The sequence below is a fragment of the Crocuta crocuta genome, unplaced genomic scaffold (genome assembly GCF_008692635.1).
Source record: "Crocuta crocuta isolate KB4526 unplaced genomic scaffold, BGI_CrCroc_1.0 scaffold71, whole genome shotgun sequence".
In the NCBI taxonomy this organism is placed as follows: Eukaryota; Metazoa; Chordata; class Mammalia; order Carnivora; family Hyaenidae; genus Crocuta; species Crocuta crocuta.
In genome coordinates, this window is record NW_027527548.1 from 2,202,887 (window position 1) to 2,215,940 (window position 13,054).

At 42.6% G+C, this 13,054-nt stretch overlaps 1 protein-coding gene across 1 annotated transcript; it reads left to right on the plus strand.

Annotated features, from left to right (window-relative positions):
• Positions 1 to 1,976: 1,976 nt before the first annotated feature.
• On the plus strand, positions 1,977 to 3,146 carry WFDC10B (WAP four-disulfide core domain 10B). The gene is made up of 2 exons (XM_077766699.1): positions 1,977 to 2,076; positions 3,013 to 3,146. Exons 1-2 carry the CDS (start codon positions 1,986 to 1,988, stop codon positions 3,144 to 3,146), a joined length of 225 nt encoding a protein of 74 aa, XP_077622825.1. The 5' UTR covers positions 1,977 to 1,985.
• The last annotated feature ends 9,908 nt before the right edge of the window (positions 3,147 to 13,054 follow it).

Sequence of the window (13,054 nt, forward strand, 5' to 3'; positions counted from 1 at the left end):
GCATCACCATTTTAACATCCTAGATCTTCCAATCCACAAATATGGGATGTCTTTTAATTTATTTATGTCTTCCTTAATCTCTTTCAGCAATGTTTTATATTTTTTGGTACACAAGTTTTCACCTTCATGATTAAGTTTATTCCTAGATACTTTATCCTTTTGTATCTTATTGTAAATTGAATTGTTTTCTTAATTTTGTTTTTGGATTGCTAACTGCTAATGTATAGAAGAAATACAGTTGATTTTTGTATGTTATTTTTGTACTTTGGTGAATTTGTTTATTAAGTCTACTAATTTTTTTGTGTGGATTTTTGGGGAATTTCTCTACATGGGATCATGTCATTTGCAAAAAGAGTTTTATTTCTTCCTTTCCGATTTAGATGGCTTTTTTCCCCTACTTAATTGCTTTGGCTAAAACTTTCACTGCAATGTTGACAACCAATAATGACAGCTTCATTTTTGTTTTATTCTTGATCTTGGGAGGAAAGCTTTCACTCTTCCACCATTGAATAGGATGATAGTTGTGTATTTTTCATAGATACCTTTAATCATGTTGAGGAAGTTCCTTCTATTGCCAGTTTCGTGAATGTGGTGCATTTGTAAAATGCCTCTTCTGTTTTGGTTGAGAGTATCATGTGATTTTTCCCCCTTCATTATATTAATGAGTTTTATTACATGTCGCTGCAACTGTAGATAAAAGTGTCATAGATTTTAAAAATAAACTATACCTGTATATTGAAGGACATTGTCTTTGGAGTTTAGAATATCAGAACAGGGCTCAAATCTTCACTGCCATCCAGCTTCTTCCCAGCTTCCCAGCCTATTGGGAGCCCAGTATCCACAGGATTCCCCTTTTTCTCCTCTTAGGGGAAAATCTACTTCTTCACTTCTGAGAGCATATAATATTTCTCTGCAATATTTACAGTTAATGACTGCCTTCTCCTGGAGAACCTGACCTGAACTCTTGGCTGACAGATCTCCTCTTCCATCTGGGCTCTAAGAGCCTTACTGTGTGCCCTTATTCTTCCCATATTCTCTTTGTCTCCCTCTCTAGAACACTTTTGATTATATTACTTACAATTAATATATATTAATAAGTCTGGAAAATGTGTGTTAACATATATTTTTAAGCTTTATTAAGATATAATTGATACATTTCAAAAAAATTTCAAACTGGAAAAAATCCATGTGTGTAATACATATATAATTATATATATGTAATATATTGTTTTCCAGCCTTATTAAGATATAATTGACATAATATTGTATAAATTTAAGGTGAATAATGTATGGATTTGATATGCTTATGTATTGTAAAATGATCTAACCCCTCTATCACACCACTTACTTATCATTTCTTATTTGTGGTGAGAACACATAAGATCTACTGTCTTAGCAATTTTTAAGTAGGTAATATAGTCTTGTTATCTATAACCACTATGCTGTTCAGCATTTTTAGGTTCTGTATAGAGGTGTTATCACACAATATTTGCCTTTTTCTGTCTGACATTTTACTTACCACAGTGCCTCAGTTTTATCCAAGTTGTCAAAAATGGCAAGATTTCCTTCCTTTTCGGGGCTGACTAAGTATATAATGTTAATATATAGAATTATATGTATTATAATATATAATATATATATACATCTTCATCTATTCATCCCTTGATGGACCGAGGTTGTTTTTTATATCTTCCTACAAAAATAATGTTTTCTTTTCTGTAAATTATTTTGTAATTAGATATAGAAATATTATTTCTTTCAGGGAAAAAAATTTCTGTGTGCAAAAGAGGGATTTAGTCCTAGGAAAGGAGCGTTGTCTGCAGAAGCCCTAGTCGCACAGAGCAGGCCGCGGGCAGGGCAGGCAGAGGGGAGGAGGGGAAAGGCTTCTTGTTTGGCCAGCGGAGGCAGGGAGGAGCCCAGGACAACCACCCAGCTCTCCAGGGAAGTCTCTCCCAGACTGCGAGCCCTCTGCTCTGGCCAGAGGCATGCCGACCCAGGCTCTGCTGCCCCTCCTGCTCCTCTCTGTGCTGCTGCTACAGGCCCAGGGAGGGCACCGTAAACTGAACGGGATGCAGAGTAGGTGATGGACTAAGGGGGTGGGGAGGGAAGGGGGCCAGGAGGGGCTGTGTGCCTTCTGGGGAGGACCTGAATCTTAAATCACATCCTGCTCTGACCACAGCGCTGTGAAGACTCCGGGTCCCCCCAGCCCTGACTCTCCGGCCTCTTTACTCAGCACTGGGAACAACAATGAGGGTGGAGGGGGAACCTATGTCTTTCGATTCTCCATTCCAAATACAGGACACAAATGGTACATAATGTAGTGAGAGGTACGTCAGGGCCGAGAATCACTTGGGGAAGCCAAACAACTGTTCTTGGATTTCTTCACTTATGTGCCGTGTAAACATCCTGAAATAGTGATGGGAGTAGGTGCAGAATGAAAGGGCCCTGGGAAAGTAAGTTTTGGGGTGTCCGGGGTCAAGTCAGAGTTCTCATCAGAGGGACCAGGATGGTGGCAGTGGAAGGGAACTAGTGCAAGTGGTATTTTCTGGGAAGCGGCAGCGGTCCTGGACACAGTGACCGGCACAGGAGAGAGGGGGCAAAGTGGCAAGTCATCTCCCAATCTGGACCCTGCAAATCCTGGGGAGTGAGAGGGTCTGCAGGATGTCTCAGACTTTGCTGAGTTCTTAGAGGTTTAGATCCCATGGGGGTGACTTCACCAAGGCCATGACTCACATGGGAGACTGGTTTCTGGCTGCCGAGAATGGAGAGGGCCCAGGAAGGCCAGACATTGAGATCTGTTGGGGGGCGTGGTTGGTGGGGGGGGGGGGCATATAGGATTTAAGATACTACCAAACACCAAGTTTGGGTAAAGGGCAGAAACTGAGTTCCCTGAAAAGTTCAAGAGCATCATGAGTAGGACTTGGGTTTTAGAGTGTTTGGGAGAGGCTTTAGGCTTGAGAAGAGTGTTCTCGAGGGATCTGGTTCCTCTGACCCTGCTTCTGCTCCTTTTAGGTCTTAAGGCCTGTGAGAAGAAGCCCAGCGTGTATCTTTGCAGCAATCACTGTTCATATTTTCTAAAGTGTCCAAAAGCAAATACTGTATGTTGTTCAGCCTTCTGTGGGAACGTTTGCATGAGCCTCCGGTGAGGGGGTGGGTGGGGGGCTAGACTCAGCATTCTGCTCCCCAAACCTCTATTCAGACCAAGCCACCAGGACCTCAGATCCTGGGCACCAGGATGTCAACAGGAGTACACCTTCACCCTGTCTGAACTGTTTGTTCGTGTCAAATAAACCAGAACAAATGTGCACAGACCTGCCTATTTTACTTCCAGTGTTTGTGATCCCTGCAGACCCAGTGCAGACCCCAGAGTGCCCCCTTCTCTGGGTCCAGCGCTCTGATCTCTCTCCCCTTGGCATGCTTCTCTATTTTCTCTCCCTAGCTCCCCTGCCAGGGCCCTGAGGCCCAGCCTCATTGTTGATCTGCTCACTGAAGCAGTACTGCCAGGGGAGAGACTGCTCATGCGTGAGGTCTCCCAGTGCGAACCAGAACGCTCCTCAGCCTGGAGTCAGAAGGGTCAAGTTAAACATAAGTTAGAGTGGGGCTACACTCTGGGGCACAGAGTAGGAGGCACCCAAGGAGGCTTCTTAAATTTAATCCACCTCCATCCTGTCCTCCCCATTCTCGTTGTGAGGTTCAGATTACTGTACGTTTACAATATAGAAAAGCAGTCCCAGGGAGGTTAAGTGACATGCTCAAGGCCAAGAGACAGTGAGAGGTCAAGTTGTGGCTAGAGGAGGATGTTTGTCTGCACCTCCTGTTTCCTCGCTGCTCCTCCATTACGGTGAGACCATGGGTGTGGAAGTGAGTGCCTACACTATCATCTCCCACCCCATCCTCCATCAATATGGCCCCTTTTGTGAGGGGGCATGGAATGGAGTGCCAGGACCTGAGACTCCAGCGCCTTCCATCAAATGAGTGGTCCCCACCTTTCCCCACCCCCCCTCCTATGGTCTCATTCTCTCTCTCTCTTTTAACCCAGAAAGAAGCCAGGTGGGGAACAGGTGGTTCATGGTGATGCTACTTAGGATTAATTGGCCACTAAGTGTGGGTAAGAGTGTTGCCCATGGTCTCCTGGTGAATCAGTGGATCTTTATCACTGGGCTACAGACTCCAGACCATTCTGTGCAAGCACAGCTCCTCTGAGATGGTCCTGGAACTAAATCCAGGGACTAGGTCACATGTGCCTAAAGAAGTCAAGTGTGAAGAACTCAGGGGGATATGCAGGGCTTGCTGGAGGCAGGGGTGCAGTGTTACACTCCAGGGCAGCACTTCCTGCTGGGCATCAGTGAGGATTGTCCAGAGTGGAAACCTGCCTCTCTCAAGCCAGGGTCTCTGGCCACCTCAGAAGCGTCCCAGGGCTCCTAGTATTGGAGGAGCTTCTCCACCTATCCTGGGAGCTAGGACCCGGAGCCCATAGGAAAGAGATCGTGACCAACCAGCAGCACAGACATCATCAGATGTAGGTGGGCGGTAAGGGCATGCTGTGTGGGAGCATGTACGTGGTGCTTCCTCGGACAGCCTGACTCTGCAAGCATCTTGCCAGTGCTTGGCCATGACCCCCAACACCCTGGGAGAGACTATTAAGAGAGGCAAAGTTACCTGCCAGGGCCCACATAGGGAATGACCTCCCACGTCCATGACCAGTGCTCCCTCCCATGTGGGTACAGTGTGCTGCCAGCTGACCTACTCCTTGCCACCAGTGTGCGCACCCCGACCGTGAATTCTACTGGAAGCTGCTGGTCTTCTCCACTGTGATAACTGGTGTCCTGGCCCGTGTTCCCCAGAGCTCTCTGGGCACTCCACTCCTACTCAGTGGACTGAGAGGCCACACCTAGACTGCTTTGGCTGGGAGGAGTGCTTGCCTGGCCAGCACCGCGCGTTCTGTGCTGTGGAACAACTGTGTGCCCCTGTGGCAGGTCGAGCGGAGGAGTGGGGACCCTTGGAAGACCTTGACTCTCATGGAAGCAGAGGAGGGAGCAGATGTAAATTGTGCTATGACCTGGATCTCCAGAAGGCCAGGTTCCAGCCTGAGAGGAATCATTGATCAGGCTGGTCTGTCTGTGAGAAACACATGGCCTCAAGGTTATCATGGCTTCTGCGGGCTTCTGGGGCATGGTTCTCTTCTCATGCCCCAGACCGGCTTTAGCAAATGTTTTCTTCACAACCCCTTGTCTCAATAATCAGAAGTAGCTTTCTCACATGCAGAGACTCAGGTACATACCTTCACTGTCTTACTCAGGACTAAGCATCTCCTTGGCTCTGTGGCCTAATAGACGATGAAGAGACTTTGATTACTTGATACCCCATGGGACATCATGCTGGTCTCTCAGGTCATTTGCATTGTGCTCACTGACCTGGGGGAGATAGTAGGTATCCTACATGCTTTATCACGTGCATGCCAGATGATAAGACTCTCCATTTGGTGTATTTCCAGAGATCCAGTGGCCTAGGCCATATGGGGACATTCCTTGAGACAGGAGACAAGTTTCTGCACTTTGTATTGTTCACCATGAAGAAAGAGAAAGTGCGTGGTGGGCCTCTGGATTTTGGAGATGACAGAGGCCACTTTTGGGCATTCTCCTCTATTTCCTTGGGAAATGTAAGGCTGTTAGGTTAAAAATTTTTTTAGAGTTTTTTTTCTTTTTAATATCCAAGTCAGTCAACATATAGTATAATAATAATTTCAAGAATAGAATTTAGTGATCATCACATACATATAACACCCAGTGCTCATCCCAACAAGTGCCCTCCTCCATGTCCACCACCCCCTTCCCCTCTCCCCTGCCCCCATCACCCCTCAGTTTGTTCTCAGTATTCAAGAATCTCTTTTGGTTTGCCTCCCTTCCTCTTCATAACTCTTTTTCCTGTTCCCCTCCCCCATGGTCCTCCGTTAAGTTTCTCCTGTTCCTCANTACTTAAGAGTCTCTCATGATTTGCCTCCCTCCCTCTCCTTAGCTATTCCCCCCTCCCACTCCCCCATGCTCCTCTGTTAGGTTTCTCCTGTTCCACATATGAGTGAAAACATGTGGTATCTGTCCTTCTCTGCCTGACTTATTTCACTTGGCATAACACCCTCGAGTTCCATCCACGTTGCTACACATGGCCAGATTTCATTCTTTCTCATTGCCATGTAGTATTCCATTGTATAGATAAACCACATCTTCTTGATCCATTCATCCGTTGATGGACATGATTAGGCTCTTTCCATGATTTGGCTATTGTTGAAAGTGCTGCTATGAACTTTGGGGTACATGTGCTCCTATGCATCAGCACTTCTGTATCCCTTGGGTAAATTCCTAGCTGTGCTATTGCTGGGTCATAGAGGAGTTCTATTATTAATTTTTTGAGAAATCTCTACACTGTTTTTCCAGAATGGCTGCACCATTCCCACCAATGTTGTAGGGGGTTCCCGTTTCTCCACATCCTCACCAGCATCTATAGACAACACATCTTCTTTATCCTTTCACCAGTCGATGGACATTTGGCTCTTTCCATACTTAAACATTGGGGTGCATGTGCCCCTTTGAATCAGCATTTTTGTATCCTTTGGATAGATACCTAGTAGTGCAAAAATAGTTTGGATCTATTTTTGAGCTTTTGAGGAAGCTCCACACTGTTCTCCAGAGAGGCTGCACTAGTTTGCATTCCCACCAGCAGTGCAAGAAGGTTCTTTCTCCGCATCCTCGCCAACCTCTGTTGTTCCCTGAGTTGTTAATGTCAGCTATCCTGACAGGCGTGAGGTGGTATCTCGCTGTGGTTTTGATTTGTATTTCCCCGATGATGAGTGATGTTGAGCATCTTTTTATGTGTCTCTTAGCCATCTGGAGGTCTCCTTTGGAGATGTGTCTCTTCTTTTCTTTTAAGGCTGCTAGTTTTGAATGAGACCCAGATTAAGAAAAGATTCTGCAGCATGCCCAGGATGTGTTGAAAGTGGCCCACCAGTTGAGTCTTAGCACCTAGCCTGTGAATTTCACTAAATGTGTCTGTGGCAGATTAACATGCTGGCTAGAACATTTGCACACTCAAGTAGGAGAATCACAGAACACACCCTTGGAGTATTGAGGTCAGGCCTTGTCTGCTTCTGTTGACAAGTGCTTTCCCTTTGAGAAGCAGCTCTTTATTTGCTAGTGGACGCCAGTAAAAAACTGAATGCCCGACCATGGGACATTGAGTCACTTTGAAACTGGAATCATCCGTCACAAATTGGGAGCTCTCTGACCTATGAATTCTTAAAATGAGATGCAGGGGCAGTCCATTGTCAAACGGAAATGGTATAAATGAGACTGGGCTTGATCAGATAATTTCTTCTGCAAATGAGTAACCTATGTAATCAGGTGTTTGGGCTCCAAAGACCCACTGATATCCCCTCTTCCTTCATTCTTGTCTGCTGCCACTAAGTCTCCAATGTGGGCTCCCCTTTCCATACCACCATGCATTCCCTACGAAGTGGTGTCTTTTCATGTCTGCCTATTTGGGTCCCTTGTACTTTCAAACCCCTTTCTTACGGTTTCTTAGGAACCAGAGGCCTGATCTACCAGGTATTAGTCTGCTGTTCTATGCTAAGCCCCCTGCTCCTATCTCATTTCCGTACAATCTGTGTCTGTCTCCGCCATTAACCTAAAAAATAAAACTGTCAGTTATTTTACCAGCAAGAATAGGTTAACTTGGGAATAGCAGAGAATTGCAAATCAGGGCTAACAGGCTTCAACAGAAGAACAGGCAAGTCCAAAGAAGAAAGGAGAGGAATGCTCTTTTGTAGAGGAAAGTGGGAATTAACAGGGAGTTCCAAGTAGAATGGCTTTTCATTGGTTGTGATAGTCTCTTATTGGCTGGGCTATAGTCAGGGGATGAGGAAAACCTTTCTTTCCTCTTGCTTTGACAGCAAGGCTAAGGTACTATCCACTTGCAGGGAACATTTCCTGTTGGGGCAGCAATTGATAACAAGCAGTGTGGTGGGAGCACGCCCCCTGGTGGCCTCCCAGCTCCATTTCAGTGAGGTTTTCCTTTATTAATTTTCACACTGCATCTATACGGACTCCAACACTACTAATCCAAATCTGCTATATGTGAGTGTTTTATTTCTGTGATCACAGATTGCTTGAAATTCGTAGTATTCTCGATTTCCTCATTAGACTGTGGCTATGGGTTATGGATTGATTTATTTACTTTCCTTTTTGAGCTGAATTTTTTTTTTAAGAAAAAAGATCTTACAACACTCGATGGGATGAATCCTACTATTATTCCCATTCTTACATGTGAGTAAATGAAGTTTCAGAGAAATGAGATGACTTACCTAAAGTCATGCAGTTAGCAAGTGTTGGAGGTGCGTTTCAAATCTGTCTGATGGACCCACATTCTGAGAGCGTGACACTATACAATTGTGCATTTCCAACCAATAATACATTGTCTCCTCTGAATGACATTCTGGATCATCTATGGTTCAGGGTCAGGATGAAGGAAGATGGGTTGACCCATATTCTGTTGGTGCAAGTGTAACCCAAACATTATGAGGCGAGAACTGGCAGTATTTTTGCACAGATTAAATTGTGTGTATTTTCTATTCTGCTCGCATTGACTTTCCTAAGGAATAAAGAAATGCTCAAGGATTTAGTTATAATAATGTAACTAATAACAGTGAAATGAAGGGTGCCTGGGTGGGTCAGTCCTTTGGCGTCCGACTTCAGCTCAGGTTATGAACTCATGGCTCATGTGCTGACAGCTCAGAGCCTAGAACCTCCTTCCAATTCTGTCTCCTTTTCTCTCTATCCCCTTCCCCTGCTCATGCTCTGTCTCTCTGTCCTTCAAAAATAAATAAACATTAAAAATTTAAAAAAAAACAGTGAAATGATCCTTACAATAGGGAAAAACTGGAACAACCAAGCTATCTAATAACTGGTGATTAATTGGTAGATCAATCTGTTAATCAATGAAGTTGTAGAAAATATTTAAGACTATGGGAAAATAATCCTTATAAATGTTAAATTTTAAAATAGTCACAGAATTTTCCACTATAATTTTTCTATTTTTATTGTGATAAAATACACATAAATCTAACCGTTTTTCTTAACCAGTTTTAAGTACGGTTCACTTATATTGAATTCATAATATTGTGTGCCCATCACCACCATCTATCTTCCTGAGTCTTTTCATCTTGTAAAACTGAAATTCCATACCTACGAAATAGCAATTCCCCATTCCCCCTTCCCCCAGCCCCAGGCAATCACCATTCTTTCTGTCTCTGATTGTCATTGTTAGTATTTCNGCAATAACCATCCTTTCTGTCTCTGATTGTCATTGTTAGTATTTCATACAAGTGGAAACATATAGTATTTGTCTTTTTGTGACTGGCTTATTTCACTTTGCATAAGGGCCTCATGTTTCGTTCATGTTGTAGCACGTGCCTGATTTTCCTCCTTTTTCAAGACGGCATAATATTCCACTGTTATGTATAGACTACATTTTGCTTATCCATTTATCTGGAAACTTGGACTGCTTCCACATTTTAGCTATTGTGCATAATGACACTACGAACATGGGCATACAATTATCTTTTCACTAATGTGCTTTAGATTCTTTGTGTATATACCCAGAAGTGAAACTGCTGGATCATGTGGTAATTCCATTTTTAATCTTCTGAAAAACTGCTATACTGTTTTCTACTGAGGCTGCACCTTTTTACATTCATTTCCATCAACAGTGTACAAAGTTTCAATTTCTCCATATTCTGGCTAATACTTGTTTTGATGGTAGCCATCCTTAATCGGTGTGAGATAGTAGCTCACTGAAGTTTTGATTTGCATTTCCATAATGATCAGTAATGTGGAACATCTTTCTATGTGTTTGTTAAGCCATTTGTACATCTTCTTTGGGGAAATGTCTATTCAAGTCTTTGCCTATTTTTAAATCTAGTTGTTTGTTGTTTTCGGTGTTAAGTTTTAGGTACTCTCTCTATATTCTGGATATTAATTCCTTATTAGATATATGGATTACAAATATTTTCCCCTACACTGTGGGTGATCTTTTTACTGTTTATAGTGTCTTTTGATGAACAAAATTTTCAAATTTTCATCAAGTTTAATTTGTCTATTTTTTCTTTTACCTGTGCCTTTCATGCCGTATCCAAGAAATCATTGCCAAGTCCAATGTCATGAAGCTTTCCCCTGTGTTTTCCCGTAAGAGTTTTGTAGTTTTAGGTCTTAAATTTATGTCTTTTATCTGTTCTGATTTGATTTTTGTATATGGTGTTAGGTGAGGGTCCAACTTCATTCTTTTGCAAGTGGATATGAAGTTTTCCTAGCACCATGCGTTGAAAAGACTGTCCTTTCCCCATTGAATGGTCTCAGCATCTTGGTAAAAAAAAATCATTTGACTATACATGCAAAGGTTTATTTTTGGGTTTTCTATTCTCTTCCATTGGTTTATATGTCTGTATGTCAGTATCACATAGTTTTAATCACTGGAGCTTTGTATTAAGGTTTGAAATCAAGAACTGTGAATCTTCCAGCTTTCTTCTTCTTTTTCAAGATTATTTTGGCTACTTGGAGTCCCTTGGGATACTATACATATTTTTTAAAAAATGTTTTTTAATTTGAGAGAGAGAGAGAAAAAGAGAGAGTGCAAGTGGGGAAGGGGGAGTGAGAGACGGAGGCATGGAATCAGAAGCAAGTTCCAGGTTCTGAGCTGTCAGCACAGAGCCAGATGGGGAGCTGGAACCTACCAACTGAGAGATCATGACCTGAGCTGAAGTTGGACGCTTAACTGACTAAGCCACAGTGATACTATACGTATCCCAGGTGCCACAGGGATACTATACGTATTTTAAGATGAGTTTTTCTGTTTCTGCAAAAGCATCATTGGGATTTTAATAGGGATTGCATTGAATCTGCAGATCACTATGAGTAGTATTGACATCTTGATGTATTAATTCTTCCAATCTATACACATGGGATGTGTTTCCATTTATTTATGTCTTCAATCTCTTTCAGCAATGTTTTATAGTTTTCATTGTACAAGGCTTTCATCTCCTTGGTTAATTCTTTTTTTTTTTTTAATATATTTTTTAATTTATTTCTAGGAGAGAGAGAGAGAGACAGCGTGAGCAGGGGAGGGTCAGAGAGAGAGGGAGACACAGACTCTGAAACAGGCTCCAGGCTCTGAGCTGGCAGTCAGCACAGAGCCTGACGCGGGGCTCGAACCCACGAACCGCGAGATCATGACCTAAGCGAAAGTCGGACGCTTAACCGACTAAGCCACCCAGGCGCCCCTCCTTGGTTAATTCTTAAATGTTTTATTCTTTTCGATGCTACTGTAAATGGAATTGTTTTCATAGTTTCCTTTTCAGGTTGTTCATTGTTAGTGTATAGAAATGCAACTGATTTTTGTCTGTTGACTTTGTATCCTGCTACTTTTCTGAATTCATTTATTAGCTCTAACAGATTTTTTTTGGTGGAATCTTTAGGATTTTCTTATAAGATCCTCTAATATGCATAGAGGGATAGATTTACTTCTTCTTTTCCAGTATGGATGCCTTTATTTCTTTTTCTTCCCCAATTTCTCTAGCTAGACCTTCTAGTACTATGGTGAGTAGACGTGGTGAAAGCAGGCATCATTCCCTTCTTCCTGATCTTAGAGGAAAAGCTTGAATTCTTTCACTGCTGAATATATTTGCTGTGGGTTTTTTATATGTGGGTTTTATTATGTTGAGGTAGTGTCCTTCTTTTCCTAGTTTGTTTTTATTATGAAAGGGTGTTGAGATTTGTTGAATGATTTTTCTGCATCAGTTGAGATGATCATGTATTTTTTTTTCCCTTTCATTCTGTTAATGTGGTATATTATATTGATCAGTTTTCATATATTAAACTATCCTTGCATTTCAGGAATAAATTTAATTTGATTATGATGTATAATCCTTTTAATACACTACTTAATTCAGTTTGATATTATTTTGTTGAGGTACAGAACTTCTCTTTGGTGGAGGTTTTTGCTGAGATTTTTGATTACTGATTCAGTTTTTTAAATTAGTTATAAGTATGGGGCACCTGGGTGGTTCAGTCTGTTGAGCATCTGATTTCGGCTAAAGTCATAATCCTGCTGGTTGTGAGGTGGAGCCCTATGTCGGGCTCTGTGCTGACAGCTCAGAGCCTGGAGCCTACTTCCAATTCTGTGTCTCCCTCTCTTTCTCTGCCCCTCCCTCCCTCACGCTCTGCCTGTCTCTCTCTCTCTCTCTCAAGAGAAGCTGGGGACTTGAACATCTAGTATACATGGCTCTACACTCATTTAAAACCTGTACCTGGCACTTATTAGTTGTGTGGCCTTGGGCAAGTTGCTTAACTCTTCTGTGCCTCAGTTTCTGTAAAACTGGAATAATAATAGTACTAAACCCATAGTGTCATTGAGAGTATGTATTAATTAATACATGTCACATATCTGACACATAGTAAATTTGATCTTACACTAAATGATTCTTGACACTTCATTGGGTAAGTGTCTCATTTGTTTACTTAATAAACATAGCACTACCTCTATCCAGACTTTGGCTCTAAGTGCTTAACACATTATCACTCCTGGAACCCTCACAACAACCTTCTGAGGGAAGTGCTATCATTAACCCCATTAGCAAAAGAGTAAATTAAGGCACAGAGAAGATTAGTGACTTGCCCAAAGTAAGTGGGAGCTAGGATTTGGATCCAGATAAAGTCTGTGTTTCTTTGTTTATTTATGAGAGAGGGGGCACAAGTGAGTGAGTGAGAGAGACAGAGAGAGAGAAGTGGGGCTCACCCAAAGTGGGGTTCATGTTTTACCCAAAGCGGGGCTTGTGTTCACTTGAAGCCGGGTTTGTGTGTTCACCTTAAGCAGGGCTCGAGTTCACCCAAAGTGGGGCTTAAGTCTGTTTTAAATCCCTATGTTATGTGGACCTTTGCAAGCTCTCTTGGCAGCCCTCTCTTCTCAGCATGAAAGTCATAAGACATTGGTGATAAAAGGTAGTGTAGGCTGA

Coding starts and splice junctions, on each gene's coding strand:
- WFDC10B (XM_077766699.1), top strand. CDS start 1,986: ATGCCGACCCAGGCTCTGCTGCCCCTCCTGCTCCTCTCTGTGCTGCTG. Junction 2,077..3,012: donor TAAACTGAACGGGATGCAGA/GTAGGTGATGGA, acceptor TGCTCCTTTTAG/GTCTTAAGGCCTGTGAGAAG.